Raw genomic sequence first — 18,229 nt, 5'->3', positions numbered from 1 at the left:
TAATGGCTTGGATTCGTTAACAAACATTGTCCCCCTGTGGTACCTGTATGTTACTATCACAAGTTGTTGAGGACTGCCCAGGAGCATCATAGGTTCTAATTATAGCCCCGGCCTGTATAAGAGTCCGGCCATTATTTACCTCCACCAACAGCGAGACAGGCCATTATTAGAGACCCGACCACTAATGGAATACAGGCCAATATTAGAGGATTTACGGTACATTAAACTGCACTTACAATATTTACCACTATTAGGCGCCATTTACCTATTTTCTCTGAGCATGAAGCAGCCGGCTTGCTTGGCCTCGATGAATCATGGGATACCCAAGGCTACTTAGGACACACCGGACCTGTCATTCAAAACGGGCAAAAAGAAGGCTGCATTTGTCAGCTGCATAATGTGTAGTCTTCCAGTCCGAACAGGCCTCTGTGCCACGCTCTGACGTAATCGGCCGACAAATCTGGACTTTGGAGGACGCAACTGCTGAATTCGAACTTGGCAAAAAAACTTAGATCCATGCACTAACTTCTCTATGACAAATGTAGAAAATGAAAAGATTTCTCTTGCAATAACTGTATTTATTCTGTGTGCAGCACGGTTATATAGAAGATGAACCAGACCAGAGAGGTTTGTTTCCAGCCTCCTTCGTCCAGCTTCTCTCTGATTGACGTAAACCTGGTCCAGATCCTGAGGCTCGCACACATCCAGATGACCATGGAATAAACTGGGTCCTCAGAGGAGGAAGACCAGATGATAAAGCCTGATAATTACTGGATCAGGTCAGACTTTGGGCTCAGATGTCTTCAGGTCTTCGTCCAGCAAACCTTAAGAACCTCAGGTCTGGATTTACCATTAACACGTGATGGAAAACATTGACATAATACTGCTTAATTTATTTATACAACTAAAGGAAGAATCACCAAGCAGATGGAGATCAGCTGCGAATTTCCAAAGCGAGTCACATCCTTCCACTGGACTATTATATTTAAGATAAGCTAAACTGCTTCCTTTATTTTATTATTTAAATGTATTTATCTTTTTGGAATTCTGTGGCGACGTCTGCAAGACACCAGCCAAAGCTGCCACGCTACAAACTCCTCTTCCTGAAAGCATTCCTGGACCAAAGCTAAATTTAGCTGAAGCCAGTTATCTGGATATAACGGGCACAAAAAAAAAAAAGAAAATAAAAGAGGGACTACGCTTCCTTTATTCACAGGTTTATTAAAAGACTTGAGAGAGGAAGGAGCCTGAAATGTGAAGAACGTGATGCTTTCAGCTGCCTCTATGTTCCAAGTTACTAACACTTTACTCAGCAGAAACCGGCACAAGCTGCCGACTTTTTAAGTATAAAACTCAGCATTTAGGTTAAGAAAAACAACAAAAAATTATTTTTTTTCCTCAAGCAAAATATTTTCCCTATAGACACATTATCAAATCAGCACTAAGATGTTTAAAGAATCACCTCTGAATGATGAGAAGATTGATTTTTCAAGGAAAGTTATTTTTACAAAAAAAGTAATTAGCTTAAGTAAGTCAAGTCTCAGTTAAAATCTGATAGATGTAAAATATGAAAAAAATAATAATTGTAAAACCAAACAAACATTGTTGGTATTTAAGCACACAGTAAGTGAATGTTTTGATGTTTTATTTATTTTTCAAAAGACTTGCTCTTTCAGCAGCTTATTTAAAGAGGGTTAAAATGTAAAAGCATTGCATAGATGTTCCCCACTTTCACTGAATTCTTTATTTTGTTAAACAATTGCCTATAAGAAACTATTGTAAAAGAAACTGACCATCATAGACCAACTGTGTTACAGCGTCCAGAGCATCTGTTTAATAAGAAGTGGTGCATACCTGAATATAGGGTCCCTCTGATCATGCTTACTAGCATGGTCTGCTCACAGCATTTATGATCTTAAACATGTGACTGAACATTATACATTTTAATACGCTTTAATTGATTGAGGTTTGAGACACTTTAAAGAGCAGCATTTTCAGAAGCTTTTAGCTTTTTAACAATTGAAGTAAAAAATGTCTGCCATCATTAAACTATTAATGAACTCTCTTTGGTCCACTTTTTAATTGTTTATAACAGCCACCAGTGTTGGAGCATGCAGAACAAAGGATCTCCTGCACTTTGGTTTTTGCTGAAGTTTTCTGTAGGTTACTAAGGCTGAAATTGTCTGGCAGATGTTTTAATTTAAAATGTTAATATCTTAGAGTTAATAATCTGAGGTATTCTAATAAAGTCCCTGGTTCTTTGAAAGAGATACAGGCCCACAGCATCACTGTTCCTCCACCATACTTGACCATGACTATAGATGTATTTAGTGATACACATACTTTCTTTTGGCCGACTTTATATTTTTGTCAAAAAGTCGCATTGACATTCAAATGGCAGCTTCTATTTCCCTCCTAAAATTGGATTATACATCATACAAGTACTTTTCTATCCATTAGCTGTCGGTTTAATGCCAGGTTCTTCTGCCAAAAGCTCAGTCTTAGTCTTATCTGACCAAAGAACATTTCAGAAAACACTTAAGAAATCTTTAGCAAACTGTACACGTTTATTTTTGCTATGATCAGTTTTTTTTTTCTTCTGCCATGCTGCCAAAACAACCAATTGGATGACACCATTCTACCTTTTCTTCTGGTGATTTGTAAAGAATAATTGTTACAATCATATTTCCTAGCTGAATAAATTGTTCAAAGCTGTTGAAATTTTTTCCTTTTTTTTTTTTAAGCAGTGATAGATTATGGATTATATGAAGGTTTTTTAAACATAATTACCTGAAGCGTCAATTGTGTTGAAGGGTTGTAAGAAGCAATACAAGGGTGCAGACTGGCTTGATAAAATGAAAACAAAAAACTTCAAAAGTGGGAAGTATTAAAACATATTTTAGGAAATTCACCAGATAGAAAACCTAAAGTTAAATGTGACTTTTTACACGCTGCTTTTTTGTTTGCATTGAAAAAAAGGGTTATTGAAGTTTAAAATCTAATGTTTTCCAATGAATGTCTAATAATTTACCAATAAAGATTTACAAAAAGAGTTTGGGTTCTTAGATTATGCTAATCCATCTCAATATGATATTTTATTTTTAGTGAAACATAATGAAATTATACAAAAAAGACTTTCAACAACAATTATTGGAAAACACATTAGAAAAACTTACCCATTAATTTAAAGGAAACAATCCCACTCTTTTTGGTTTCACTTGCCTTTATTTCATTCATAGGAATAGTGGTGGATACATGTTTCTGCACTTTTAGCTGAACTCACAGGGCTCCTGTCATTTTAGCATGAGCATCATGCTGATTGTAAACTGGTGTAGGAATGGAAACTTAACCCTACAACCACTTCAGTCTGAGCAAAACGAGCCTAATTAAAGCTGAACACACATCCAGTGCTTTGGATTTAATCTGTTCATGACATTTGGACTTTTATGAAAGAGGAAATAAAAAAAAAAAAAAAGATAATGAACGATTTTAAACACCTTCATTTACCGTGGTTTAAATAAACTCCTCACTACCAAAATGAACAGTCTGAGCAGCACAGATTTGGTTTTATAGTCAGAAAAAATAAACATAAGTTTATCTGTTTATGCCAGACTAAACATTACAAAGTCTCTGAAAATCGCCAGAAAGGATCATTTACCATTTTATTGGCAGCACTTTTCTGTGACAAAGCAAAATGTTGATGTAAAGGAAAACGGTTCAAACAACCAGCAGATGTCTCATATTAAACTAAGGACTTCAGGCAACGCTGCAGACGGGATACAAGAACAGAATGAAAAGGAAAGAGTTGGTAAAAGTAACTGAGCAACAGATTACAGATTAATATCCAGCATCTTGAATTCTTCTGCTTCATTAAAAATAATCCAAATAAAAGGAGCAGTTTTTTTTTAAAGTGTAAAGACGAAGTGATTGACATCTAACGACCAGCAGGCGTCTCTTTGGGTAAACTTTCAACATTTTTAAAGTATGCAATGAAAGTGGTCATTTTCTCTGGATGAACATTTTTGATGTGAAGCTCATCTCAGACAGCATTCGTCTCAGGGCAGTTTCTCACAGTGGTTCATGATTTAAATCATTAAGGCAACAGCAAAACAATAGATGTAAACATTCCCAAACCTAAATTACACTCAAGTGGAGTCTAACACAGTCGAGTTAGGGCGTAATTGTCCAATTTCACAAATTATTTTACTAGATTCATTAGTAACAAAGATTAGGTATATTTAGTTTACCTTTTAAAACTTCTAAAAATTTCTGTATTATGTATATATATATATATATATATATATATATAAAAAAACAAATGTATAAAATATATATATGCATTTTTCCATTAACCCTTGGAGTTAAAAGGCTATTCTACAATTTAGCTAGATTTTTATTTCATAACATGCATGTGCAACCGATTATTACATCCTTTAAAACATTAAACGTACATTTTAATTGCTTGATAAAAACAAACAGAACAGATACGCGGGGGCTTTAAAACATCCTAATAATGTAAACCAAATCACAAACATTCAGTTGATCTTAACAATCAGCATCAGATTTTCCTTTTGTAGATTCACAGTGCAGCTGGAGGTGCAGCAGCAGTCATGGCTGCCTAAAAAGGTCGGTGCCTTCCTCTTTTCTTTTTTGGCTGTTCTCCCTTTTCATGTCATCCATGCAAACTACAACTGTGTCATGTCACTTGTTCAGTTATTTTATATTTTCTTCTATTAAATCTAAGTGTGATCAGGAGATGAATCATTTCTTTGTTTCCACACTCAGAGCTGCTGATCTGCTTATATAACTATCTGTTAATTCCATGCAGAACAGGAACAATACTGTCATGACCTAATCTAAAGAAACGGTATTTGTAGAATTACATTTGATAATTGTAACCATGTGGAAGACTTGCTAACTTACATCACTTTACGGCGCAATCATTGCCGAAGGTAAAATCGATGTGAATTATCCTTTAAACCATTTAAAACTGATAAAACTACTGGAAGCCATTTTGAGCAAAGGTAAAATTATCACTAGCTGACTTTCAAAATAAAGAATCTCCAGTTCTCCTTCCTGTCGTGCTTGAATAGAGCAGGACGGTTTTAAGCGCCAGGAAGATATCATGAAGGGATTATAATAGAATACAAAACCCTAAATATTTCCTTATAGAGGGACATATTTGTTGGCACCCATGGGAGAGTAAAAATCATAACAGTAAATTAATCTTTTATGGCAGCTGCACGATCCTGCACTGAAAAGTGTATAAAATCCAACCTTTAACGAGAACATTTATCAAGTGGAAAAAAAAATCCCATTATGTAATCAAATTATCCAAGAATCATTTTGTATGTAAAATAATTGCAGAAAAAATGTATTCAAAGCCTTTTAATGTGATTTTATAAATCATTTGGTGTATATATATATATATATATATAGGTTTGCAGAAAGGCTCAATTCTTGTGATCTCTTGGTTGAATCAGGACCAATATTTATCTGGGAAACCACACAGTAGGCAGGATGGCAGGGGAGGCAAAGAGGACCTCCAAAGCTCGTCGGTTTGAGATTCATATTACGGCTAGAAAGTCTTCAAACCTCAGATCCTTTTTAACTATAAGAAAAGCTTAAGATTTACTGGAAAACAGCGCTTTGGGCAGATCAGGAAACGCACTTCATGCCAACTTAAGTATGGTGAATGATGAATGATGTTGGAGGCCTGCTTCCCCACCAAAAACCCTGGGAACCTTCATTTTATAAACACCATCCCACTAACTTATCTGTCCTCATCTGCCATTGGTTTAAAAATAGACCGTCATGAGGTTTTACAGCAAAACATATGACTAGAAACCAAATCGATTTTCTTCATAGTCTGTCAGTCTACAGAGCGTAAACAGATAACACATGGGTGAAGATAAGCGGTCATGAGAGCGCCTTTGTGCCAAAGATCATTTTGTCTGTTTGTTCAAACTATGGACCAAACAGCTGCATTACCAATGAGGATTATGGAAAGAAGTGATTTCTTTGTTGTTGTTTTTTTCCCTTTTTTTTTTTCTTCCCTTTTTTTTTTTTTTTTTTTTTTTTTTTTTTTTTTTACAGAGTAAATAGAAAATGTCTCGGTTGGATTTTTCTACAATGTTCAAGTCAGAATCATGTGACTCTAATTAAAGACTCCTTTTAATGCATGGCTTTTACACATCATAACCAGGATTGCCAAAAAATCAATTTGTCTGTTTGGTTGGTAAACAAAATTATTTGAGCTTTTCCCCAACATTTCCCCTTCATTACAAAGTGCTTTAGATATAAAACAAATTAAAATAAAAAAGTTACCCTCTTATAGTGTCCACAGAATCCATTTGAAAATAAAAAAAATTGAAAAACCTTGGTGGTTGATTCCTATTCAGAGCAAAACGTGGTCAGTCCCATCAGTCACCAACAGCAGGACAGTCAGTGAAGGAATAAAAAAATAAAAAGCTCATTGTTTAGGTTGAACTTTGAAGCAGCAGGACTCTCTAAATATATCCAATTGCTGCCCAGTGGGTCTGTTGTGTTAAACCAGTTAATTTCTAACCTGTGACCACAGGTGACCGAAAATAAGAAAAATAGCATCCGAAGGGAAGCTACTGAAGGCAAATGTGGTGATTAGAGGAATCAAGACGCACTTTGATTGCTGTCTAAATACCCCTCCATTGAAGAAAAAGAAAAACAAAACTTGCAGCCCATTTCCGGCTCATATTTGGTTGTTTAATACCAGATCCTTCAGTCTTAAGCCGAGTGTTAAAGGTAGAGCTTGATCTTTCCTTCCTTAGCGAGGGTACGGATGACCTCGGTTTCAAAGTCAGCACTATGGACACCGGTCTTCCTGAAGGCTCCGGCGTAGCGGTTCTCCTCCCAGTAGTGATGCCAGTTCCCTTGCTTGTCAGCACCATAACCAAACACAGACACCTGGAAAAACAAAAATTAAACTCAGTTATCATTCATCACCTACAATCTTTGCGCTGAAAAATGTGTTTCAGTCCTTTTTTAGAGGGTAGAGTTCACTAGTAGCGTTTCCATTCAACTAAAAGTTCAAATTTTAAATTAACTTTTAAAAGTAAAAAAAAAAAATTAAATGCCAATATGTTCCATTTCCATTTGGATTAAAGCAAATTAAACAAGCGCCGTAAAGGCGCCCTATGTCATTGTCCATTACGTCATTATGCATGGATGTAGAAAACAGGAAATAGAGGCTTGAATCCAGCACTGACCACAGATCAGTAATGGAGGAAAGTTTTAATGAATGTGTTGCGATCGGGGGAAGTTGTTCTTACGCTAATATGTCAGCTAGTAAGGTGATGTTGCTTCCAATTATGTTTATGTGCATAATAGGGACATCTTGGAAGATGCCGACAGCAGATATAGTTGATAGGTCATACGAGTGAAAGTTTGCTACATCAGAGCCGAGTCAGATTAATTAAATAAGGATTCTTGTTAAAAAATGTTGAAAGGCTACTCCATTGTTGTATGATATTGAATATGCATTCAATTGTTGTTGTTTTTTTTTTGCTTAAACTGCTACATTAGTGCAGCATGGCATAGAGATGTTATCCTGTGCCACTTTCAAAGTTTTCCTTTCCTATGTGTGGACAATAGCATATAGATTCCCTGTGGAATTAACGTTTAGCTGTTTTTAGCCCTGTAAAAATATAAATCAGCACTTTAAAGATAGTTATGTGTAAAACATCAAAACGATATCTGTGTTTAATTGTCAAACTACGTTACTAAAATAAATACATTTATTATTATAATGTGATAGTCAGGATGAAGTGCGGTGAACCTTTGTTAGCAGTAAATTTGGTTAACAAAACATTTTGGCATGCTAGGTCTGCCAAATCTCTCCGCTCCTTATAATCTGAAGAAATATTCGGCCAGAGCTCTCAGTCTAACACAGCTATTACAGATTTGGACTTTGGTTTGACTGACTGGTTTATGTTCATATATATAATGAGTAAAATTAAATGAATTACTTTGGTCTTTGTCAATAAAAATTTAAACATTTGCTGCCTACTTGGTCACAGGTGTGTAGAGCGAAGATGATGGCCAGCATGCCGGTGGACGGGTAGCGACCGTGAAGCTCCGTCCAACGATCGTGGACGTACTTAAAGAAGACTGGATTCACCACCAGAACCTATTAACACACAAAGTTTCCAAAGTTATATCCGACCTTGGAATAAACAAAAAAAAAGCAGATAAGATTGTTTTCCTTTTCAATGTTGCCCCCTGCAGGATGAAGACAAAATTATTCAAGTTAGCTAAAAGTAAAAGACTCCAAACTGAGATATATAAATCAGGCATCCCCAACCTGGGTCCTCGAGGCCCACTGTCCTGCAGGTTTTAGAGGTTTCCCTGCTTTAACACAGCTGATTATAATGATTGCAGTAGACCAAAAACCTGTTAATCAACTTTCAATTAAAATCAGCTGTGCTGGAGCAAGGAAACCTCTAAAACCTGCAGGACAGCGGGCCTCGAGGACCCAGGTTGGGGATGCCTGATATAAATGACTTGAACCAGAATATAAAACAATAAAACAGACTTTAAGAAGTTTGAGACATGTAATTATAACCAACCAATCTTTTTTATCTTTTGACTAATTTTATTAAGTTGTGGAGTTAAAACTATCTTTATTGAATTACACCATATTGTCCCTCCAAGGAGTTCTGGAGCTTCTCCAGGTTCCACTCACTACAAAACCTCAAAAGAGAAAAGTCCAGGTTGCTCCTAAGCAGATGAACAAACCAGCTTAAAGGTATAGTGGAGGATGTTCTTTTTCCAGGTGCATCATCAAAATAAGTGATCCTCCTAATTGTCAATCATTCTGGTGAGATGTTTATGTAAGGCCGTTCTACGTGCCTAGTGGTGAGTGTGACATAGAGGAAAATTACAAATCTTTTGGAAAGAAAGCTTGTATGAGTAATGCAAACAGCAAATTTTGAAATCGAGCATGCATCAGAAGAAATGGGCTTGTGCATGCTCTCGCACGCGTTTTATAGGCGTTCCCTCTCAGGTACAGGGTTGTGCATGTAATTTTTCTTTTTTCTTTTAAGTGGAGAGAACGGGTCTTTTCAAAAATTCACAAAAATCCTCGACTATACCTTTAACTGACTCTTGATATGGAAAAGCATCCTGTCACCCAACAGAGGGAACTAAATTTCACAGCTTCTATTCAGGGTCTCATTCTTTTGGACATGATCTATTTCTTAAGACCATAGATCAGTGTTGCAACATAGAGGAACTGATAAAGTGGGAGTTTTTGGTTTTTGCTCAGCTGTGTACAGCACTGTAAACAGGACAATCATTGCAGAGAAAGCTCCAATCCATCTGTCCATCTCCTGTTTTATGATCTCTACACTTAAGGCAGAAACTGACCCCCAAACAAGTAGCCACTGAAGTAAAAAATAAAAATAAAAAATAAGGGCTCAAAAGTCAACCTGCACAGTTAATCAGACTAAAAGCAGAAAAGGAAATTGATTTTTAGGAAAGAAGGTTCTTATTTACCTTGTCTTTATCAGCCACCACTCTGTCTTTCACCCTCATGTAAGTCCTAAAAAACAAATAGTGGTTTAAAAAATAATGAGATTAACATTTTCCATTCATCAGTTTAAAATCAAATATATCTCCTTGTGGCTTCAGCTGATGAACTAAAATGTTGTTTTTTTTCTCTCCAGAAAGGATTAACCAACAAATAATGTTTATAATAAACAATAATTTTGGTAAAAGAGATGAGTGGGAATTTTTTCCAATCCTTCCAGTCTCAACATGACAAACCCTCAATCATCTTGGGGTGATTATTGCTTATGAAGTACTGTTTTGTAGCAACCAGCAAGCTTCTGCTTTAATCCCCATTGGATATTAGATTGGACCTCAGGCCTAGCAGATTTTTCTGGATTATAGTTAAAAGTTGGTTCCATGCCAGGAATCCAATCAGTTTAAATGATCTCCATCCATTCTGCCAGAAAGACCTCCCAAACTACACAAAGACCTTACTGTACAAAACAAGTTTATTTGCAACAACAGGATATTTTATCCAAATATAAAAGGGATTATATTTATATTTTAATTTCCACTAATATATGTGTGGTTGAAAGAAAACTCCAGAAAAAACTACTACGCTGCAAATTTAATCAGTTAGCCATTTAAATCATGTAAAGTCTGACTTCTTTTAGAAGAAAGCCTCTAAAAGGATTTAAATGAGATAAATTGGGCAGCTCCAGTCTGTGTTTGAGGAATATCTTTCATTGGTGCTGTCTCAGTTACAATTAATTAAAATTGAAGAAGTTGGATAAAGCAACAACATCTGAAAGCATAATGTTTCAGAGATATTCTAGACTTTTACACCAGATAGGAAGACAGAGCTAGTAAAGTAAAGCACCAAGCAATACAGTGACTAACAAAAGGAGCAAGACCTTTAAAAATTATGTTTATTGAAGCAATATTATGGCCATTGCACAATATACTGCACATCTTACTGATGTTGATTAAAACAGACAGCTGTGCAATCAGCTACAATAAGTGTTTAATGTAAATATGAAAGAAGAGAGAATAGCCCTGTTTAATGGCTTTATGGCCTTAAATAACACAGGCTCACTTGCCAGCTGCCAACTAGAAGGGTACGCCTCAAAAGTCCTGGTTAAAGAAGCTGATTGTTCGGAAGACTGTCTCAATGCATTTTATAGAATGAATACATTTCATGGTGACCCGGGAAGTAATAAAACCCTTGGGTTAAAAACAAAGAGGTTTTGATCTCAATGGATTTTATCCAGTTGAATGAAGGTTAAATAAAGATGTAGTAGAGAAAATAGAACAGAAATACTTCAAAGTATTTTAATATCCAAGTATTTAGAATGCATTTGAAAATTTTGCTACTTTTTCGGGGTTTCTTTTCAGGCCACTCCACTCCTAACCTGACTCCGCCAGATGGATTTGCTCCGCATATTCATCTGGAAACCTTCCGTTTAAGTAATTTAGACGGGACAAATTAACCAATCAGATCAACGAAGCATATGACGTACTAACAGAGCGGCGACGAAAACAAAACCACAAGCCAGGCTACTCTTGCAGAAACCAGTCGGGAGAAGAGCAAAAACATCTTTTCCTCTGAGAAAAGCCTCCAGAGCAGTGTTTTGCTCTTCTTTCAGTGAAGAAATACTGTGTAATTCCGATAAAACTTGCTCAATAGCCACGCTAACGCTAGTTTCATCGGCTGAAGCCGCCATGTTCTTTAGACTGAACTGTCGAGCTTCTCGTTGCGTCACATCTCAACCCGCCTCAAAGCCAACGCTGATTGGACGTTCGTTTAGTGAACGGCTCCAAATTTTCTTCAACGGAGAGTCTCCAGACTGATTAGCGAGTGAAATCTTGAAAGCTCGCGAGATCAGGATGGTCTCACGAGGCTACTCCACTCCTGCTTTGTAAACAAAATGTATTTATGACATAATGGATGGACTTATTTTGTTCTTCTCCTCAGCAGGCACTAAGGTTCCCTAAAAGTAACAATAACTGTTTCTAAAAGTGATTGCTTCAAAATGTATTTTACAAATATGACCACAGTAGGAGGAGGAAACGGGCAGAGCCCAGCAAGCAGACCACCTGCATCGGATCAAATGCTAGAGAGAGCCCAAAAATGCACCAAGTGTGATAATCCAGTATGGATCCTATTAAACTAATTATACTCAGGCCAAAATTCTGCAGTTTTGAACTTCCAAGAAACTCATCCTTTTCTTTCCCATGGCTGAGGAAAAACCTCCACATAACTCCTAAATTTGTAGCTTTCGGTTCAAACTTTGGAACAGATCAGATGGCTTTATCATTACTGATGCTTTGCTCCTGGAAGCTGTACCTTATTTAACATGTTCAGACTGGCCTGTGATCAGGATAATTATCCCAGTGGGGTTTTTTGTAATACTAAAATAATTAAGACTTCCTTGCACAAACAATAAGGTTTATTATTTTTTTCAATTTCGCACAGATTCCTTTCATATGTAAACGTCATACAGTAACATTTAATGACGGACCAGGCCAGAACACTGCTCAATGGAGGCGGGGCTTAAAAACACAGCTGTAGTCATCATGTTCATAAAAAGGCAACAGGTACTGTAATGAGTAATGAGACCAAGCCTAGTAACACTGTATGAGGCTGGAAAAAGGGCTTTAGTCATGCTCTAATTTTCTAAGAAACTGTTCTTTTTTTATTACTTTAGCTGTAAACCAAAATGTATCACAACCACCAGATATAAAAGCTTAAACTTATATCTGAAGGTGCTTATAACTGATTTATGAGTTTGATATTTTGAACTGATTTATCAAAATAAATGTTTTTTTTTTAAAATATATTCTTATTTACTGGGATAAACTGATGTCAATGTTAAGGTTGACATAAAGTAATTAATCAATTTACAGCTTCTTTATAATTTATCAGTCTTACATTTTGATATGGCCGGTTGACAAGGCGCTGGTCAGCCACTCCAGATCCCTCAGCTTGAATGGTAGGAGGACCAGGCTGACTCCATGATCCACATCCACAGCACTCTCTGGGTACAGGAAGTGATGCGTTGTCCTATTACCAACATCGTTCTCGAACCCTCGAGTCGTTGCCTTGTTCATTCTAATAAGGAAGAAGGTCAAAAAGGAGGATGAGACCTGGAGGCCTAATCTGCACTCATGTTTGACCTTTGGGTTTGTAAACGTACCGAATTATAAAGCTGTGTGAGTTGATCAGTTTGCCATGACCGGACCTTCGTAGATTCCCAGAGTTGCCGACAACTGCGCATTTACGGCAACGTGTGGGGACTGGTTTGGTTTCCACAGTGGGTGGGGAAACGACCTGAAACATTTTTGCCATCACTTCCTCTAAAGTCTGGTCATTTCCGGACCGCTGAAGACCCTGTGGAAAATATAAAGCTGTAGAAAATCATTCAGGACTAATTTGTAGGCATTAAAATAGTTGCAGACTGCTGCAAGAAACAACTGTATTAATTATAACACAGATATAAAAAATACAGACTCCATTCTGTAAACCTGAATGATGATGTTAGCAGCTTTGGTGATACCCCTCCTCCTTTTAATCTACTAATGGTGTCTGCAGCAAGACTTAATCTATAACTGCAGAAAAAAGGAGAGATTTATCTGTGTGTGCACACTGCAGACAGCTTCAGAGCAGGAAACCAGAATCGATGATGTAGCAGAACATTATGAAGCCTGTCGTTTTCTTAAACATTTGTTCCACGGAAATGTTTCAGTTGAGGCGTTAACTTCCTCCTAGATTTATCAGAAAGTTGTTGCCCTCCATCGACTTAAAAACCTAGAATCAGCCACATTAACCAGGACTTTTCAAAACTGCAAATGGTGATTCCATTCTGCAGTTTGCTCAACAGTAACGTAAATATGGATTTAAGTACAATTTCTCCTCACCTGCCACCATGCGAGTGCATCAGGGTCAAAGTTGTTCTTGGCACGTAGGATAGGTTCCTGGTTGGGGTCGTAGCGCATGCTGAACCATGCAGACCCTCTGAGGTCTGAAACACAGGAGTCTGAGCAACTGCATGGCCTGAAAGAGGACGGCACAGAGGATCATGCAAGGAATAACAGATTATTATAGGATACTGACTACATAGTCTAAACAGTATTACTTCGGGAACTGAAAGTCCTCTACAGGCGTTTCCTCTTCTTCCCCCTCCTCATCTTCTTCCTCTTCCTCCTCCTCCTCTTCTACTTCTTCTCCATCCTTCTCAGAGCGGATGGTACCAGGAGGAGGGGGAGGAGTCTGTACAGCAGGGGCAACCGTTGGCTCAACCACTGAAAAACAAACACGATTTCAAAATTATAATAATTACAACAGAACTCTTTGATTTACAATTCTGTGAAACGACCAGCTGAACACCAACCATCTTCTTCTAATGTATTGCACTAATATAGCATTTTTTTTTTAAAAGCCTTTGAAACAAAAGCATCAATTATTTACCACAGCATAAAGTCTTGCATAGTTCTCTTCATTAGAGTCTGAGCTACATGACCCGAGTGTGGATCTTTGATTCTTCATGGAAAACACCAGTGGTCTAAATTAATCCTACACACTCATCAGCATTTTTATTTGGCACATCTCTTCAGTTAGCCGTCAGCACAAAAAGCTAATCGGTCAATTCCAAGGCAGCAAGTCTGTATTTAGGGGTGTAGATGTGGTGAAAAACTATTTATTAAAGTTCCAACTAAGCATTAGAATGATGAGGATGGAAAATAAAGACATGCTGATCAGTGACTTCAACTGACAAATGAGATCAGTAATAATCCATCAAAATTTTACTTTTAACAAGTTCTCGCTAGAATCTATTAATAAGAATCTTCCCTGTTCTTATCTAGACAGTCTTATAGCAGTTAAATTGATTTTCTTGTCTCTGAAGGAGCCCCTAGAAAAAGCTAGATTAACAAGAAATAAAAGCGACCTTCAGCACTGAATGGAGGTCAGCAGATGTGAAGCTGCCAGCCAATCTATACAGAGAAGAGAATTATCTTCCCACAGGAAAACAAAACCAGCATGTCAGAGGAACGCCAACGTCTTCCAGGCGCCTTACAGTGTGGCATGCTGACCTGCCATGAGTAAATCTGGACTAAACAGACACTTTCATGGCTGATTTATGGCACATAGATATTAAAACAGACCAGAGATAACCCAAATCTAACAGTCAATAATCACAGATTTTTTCACAAAGAGGTGACACCGACTGGGATTATTTTTTTATTTTACATACAACTATCTGTTTGGTTTGAGTTAAATAGTACAAAAAGAGAAGATACGGTTGTATTGATATAAATGCTCTGGCTGAGAATGTGCAGATTTGTCGGAGCCAAGAAAGGAAACAGTCAAATAAGTACTTGCTACAACAGGAAATTACAGCACCTGGTACAGTAACAGCAATGCCGCTTAAGATCAGGATAGGAGTCTAGAATTCAACCGCAAAACTATGATGGTATCAATAATTCGAGGCGTCGCATGAAAGCATGGATCCACCCTGGCTGGCATCAACTATTTATTAGTCTGCTTGCAGGGGGTGTTTTCTTTGCATAATTCTCATTTATACCAGCAGGGCTGTCTTTAAACGCTAACCATGTTAATCACTTTTGACTCCATCTTATGATAGATATTTTTATTAGGATAATGCACCACTAAAAATAAATATATAATGGGGATCCTGATTCTTGAAAATCACAGAGTTCATAGTTCTACTAGCCTCAATGGCTACTATGTTTAAATGCATCAAAATACTTTGAGGATTTGGTGCAACAGGAGACTCATGTTCGTGTTCTCTCAGCCACAAAATCTGCACCAACTGTGTGATGCCATCATCTCAGATCAAAATCCAACAAATAATTCAGCAACCCATTTAAATCTATCCTTTTAATATCTGATGGCCCTGTCAGATCTTGCCGATTTAGCCAGCGTATTCCTGACGTCCAAGAATCTCCTAAAACACTAGCATATGCTGAACTTCCTATGCATTTTTTTATTTTTATTTTGGGCATATACATAGACTATTCATAATGAGTCAAGAACTTATGTCCAATGACAGGCGGCCGGCCTGCATAAAAAGATTTAGTTGATAGCGGTATTAACCCAGCTGCTGTTTAATGCCAGCCCAAAAAAAAACTATTTACTATAATAACAATTTATTGGAGTGCTGCTCTCAACTTCACGCCTAGTGTTTAGCTGAGGTTGGAAGGCAGGTGTGAACTAGATGTGGCAAGACAGCATAACAGGCCCAGCAGAAAGTGTTTTGTGGTGGGACCTTCGAAAGCAACTCTTTAAACGCTGCAATACCTCAAAGTTAACTGATAAAATCTGGTTCAATCCTTTCAACACCTAAACTACTGCTAAATTGTAAACTTTACCACTGAGATGACTTCTTCATTCCAAACTTCTTACCCGTCCCCCTGTTAGAGGCTTCGGTCCTGCTGTTGAGAGGCAGTAAATGTCTCATCTGGATGCTCTGGCTTGCGAGCATAAGAAGCAGAACTGCAGCAGTTGCTGCAACCACCCAGAGCTTTCTCCTAACCAACATGGTTTGACGGGGATGGGGGAGTCAGTGATAGCAGGGGGAAGGAAGTGTCAGCGACCCAGTAATTGATCAGCTAAGTCAGCATAGCTGTTGTCATCTAGACATTTTGCTCTTTACAGTTGCAGCTCCTCTCCGTTTTGTTTCCATTAAGCTCAAGTCCAGTGCTGCTTTCTTCCCAGTGAGGACAGGATCTGTAGTGTCAGACAGAAAAACACAAAAAACATTACAATGAAAAAGTTGAGCACAAACTTGGTTAGCTGTTGGAGTGCTGCCGTCAACTCATCACTTAAATATTTAGCATGGGTATATGCACATGTAATAAAAGTGTTAAAGGAGCAATACTTCACTCTCTATGGCACTCACCTGTAATATCTGACCATCTACTGCATTGAGACCCAATAAAACAGGCTTATGGCATGCAGGAAGTGAGTTCTTTGCAAAATTTACATCTTGCATTCTAAATAGTTTGGAATAATTAAAAGAGCACACATATTTCATCTACAATATATTTGCAATATATTGTGCAATTTAAATGTTGTTAACTTATCGGTTAAGTGTCTTTGTTTTTTTGCAATAACTTAGCATATAAACAGTTTGTGTGTCAGAATATATTCAGAAAGAGTCCCACAAGTACTTTTCCCCCTCCCCTGTATTCAACAAATTTAGCAAATCTAACAATTCCCATTTTATAAACATTTCAATTCTATAAAAGAATTGACCAATTTAATGTACTTTTGTGCAAATTATTTTGTTTATAATAATAGATGTTATTTAAAAAAATAATTATTAGTCTTTTAATCGGTTTAGCCTGAAATTTCTTAATTTGTTGAATTCAAAAATACTGAAGAACCAGTGACTCAACAGAACATTTTATTTTCTCTTAACAGGCAAGAAGAATAAAGTAGGAATTTGTCCAACTCTGTCAGGCAGAAGAGTAGTCAGAAAAACTTAACTGATTTCAGGATAAACACATAACCAAAAACTAGAGATTTCTAGGGGCAGAACTTGATCTAATGATGGAGACACAACCCACAAGCACTGAAAATACAACACATGCACATAGTAACGAGGCAATAATGTGAATGATGCTTTTTCTAATTAAATGTTGTACTCAAAGCAAGTATCTAATGGCCCCCATATCACTAGAACACTGCTCTGTCCCCAAAACAAACGTTGATATTATATAAGTGATACTGATGTTTTGAATAATAAGTCTGTGTAAAAAGTTTACCCAATAGAAATCCACTTAAAAAATTGGCCTGATCACATGAGCATTGCAAATGTTTCTCCCTAATTTTGAACTCATAAAAAAAAAAAAAAAAAGAGATGAAGGGCTGAACTTTTTGATCTTTATAGAATAATGGAGTAGCCCATTCCCCCTCCTTCTCCTCCTGTACAACACCCTCCTCTCCAGGAGAAATAGTTCATTCCAAACTTGGTCTGTGAATACCAATAAGATCTGGATTTGTTTAAGCTTCCTCTCTGCTTTTGTTGCCTTCGGTGTGTCCAACTCTCTAATGTATGAAAGAGTTTGAATATTTTTAGTCAAACCCCCTTAACAGTTCGGTCTTTAACGCTGAAGGACTGACATTTGTTCAAAAAGTTTAGAAATCGTGTTGTAAACAACATTAATGCGACAAATTAACTCACAAAAAAAGGCAGCTACAGTGATACTGAATTATAGAGAGTCTCCACCCTAAACCACAGCAATCTCTGTCCTTAGTTCACAGTGAATAGTTGCTTCAAGTCAGAACCACACAACCACGTCTGCAGGCACATTCATGTTAGTTAAGACGTCCCATTTCCACCCCAATTAGAAGGGGCAGATCGCTAAACAAGTGGTTCTTAGTTCTGGTCCTCAGGGCCCACTGTATATGTCGAATGCAGGGCATCTGATTTAAATCATTAAATTATTTCCTTAATGATTTACATGAGGCATGTAGCAGCAGATTCACCCTGAAACATACCGGATGGGACCAGGATTGAGAAATGGTTCAATAATCAAGATCTATAATGAAAAGCTGAACTCCTAGAATAACATTTATGTTGGCAAATAATGGCCAAATGTCATCTTGGTAAGGCTAGAGTTTTATAGGTAAAAAAAAATGACTGAAGTAGTTCCTGCTTCAAAAAAAAAAGCAGAAGAC

General features: G+C 37.2%; 2 protein-coding genes across 2 annotated transcripts in view; one reads left to right on the top strand and one right to left on the bottom strand.

The window, feature by feature from the left end:
• LOC107093178 (arf-GAP with SH3 domain, ANK repeat and PH domain-containing protein 2-like) overlaps nucleotides 1-941 on the top strand; it is a 34,554-nt gene extending 33,613 nt beyond the window's left edge. The window contains exon 30 of the mRNA XM_015388044.1: nucleotides 594-941. Coding sequence (XP_015243530.1) covers nucleotides 594-668 — 75 coding nt within the window. The 3' untranslated portion in view covers nucleotides 669-941. The remainder of the gene's footprint in view (nucleotides 1-593) is intronic.
• A 5,215-nt stretch (nucleotides 942-6,156) lies between these two features.
• The window catches only part of LOC107093177 (CMP-N-acetylneuraminate-beta-galactosamide-alpha-2,3-sialyltransferase 2-like), a 24,243-nt gene continuing 12,170 nt past the window's right edge, over nucleotides 6,157-18,229 (bottom strand). The window contains exons 2-9 of the mRNA XM_015388043.1: nucleotides 15,950-16,273; nucleotides 13,662-13,827; nucleotides 13,444-13,579; nucleotides 12,723-12,916; nucleotides 12,458-12,637; nucleotides 9,532-9,577; nucleotides 8,045-8,164; nucleotides 6,157-6,942 (exon numbers count right to left, since the gene is read on the bottom strand). Of these exons, the coding sequence (XP_015243529.1) occupies nucleotides 6,775-6,942; nucleotides 8,045-8,164; nucleotides 9,532-9,577; nucleotides 12,458-12,637; nucleotides 12,723-12,916; nucleotides 13,444-13,579; nucleotides 13,662-13,827; nucleotides 15,950-16,085 (1,146 nt within the window). The 5' untranslated portion in view covers nucleotides 16,086-16,273 and the 3' untranslated portion in view covers nucleotides 6,157-6,774. The remainder of the gene's footprint in view (nucleotides 6,943-8,044; nucleotides 8,165-9,531; nucleotides 9,578-12,457; nucleotides 12,638-12,722; nucleotides 12,917-13,443; nucleotides 13,580-13,661; nucleotides 13,828-15,949; nucleotides 16,274-18,229) is intronic.

Source organism: Cyprinodon variegatus, unplaced genomic scaffold (genome assembly GCF_000732505.1).
Source record: "Cyprinodon variegatus isolate N-32 unplaced genomic scaffold, C_variegatus-1.0 Scaffold411, whole genome shotgun sequence".
Taxonomy (NCBI): domain Eukaryota; kingdom Metazoa; phylum Chordata; class Actinopteri; order Cyprinodontiformes; family Cyprinodontidae; genus Cyprinodon; species Cyprinodon variegatus.
The sequence above is the reverse complement of the archived record's forward strand: the minus strand, read 5'-3'. Positions and strand labels throughout refer to the sequence as shown.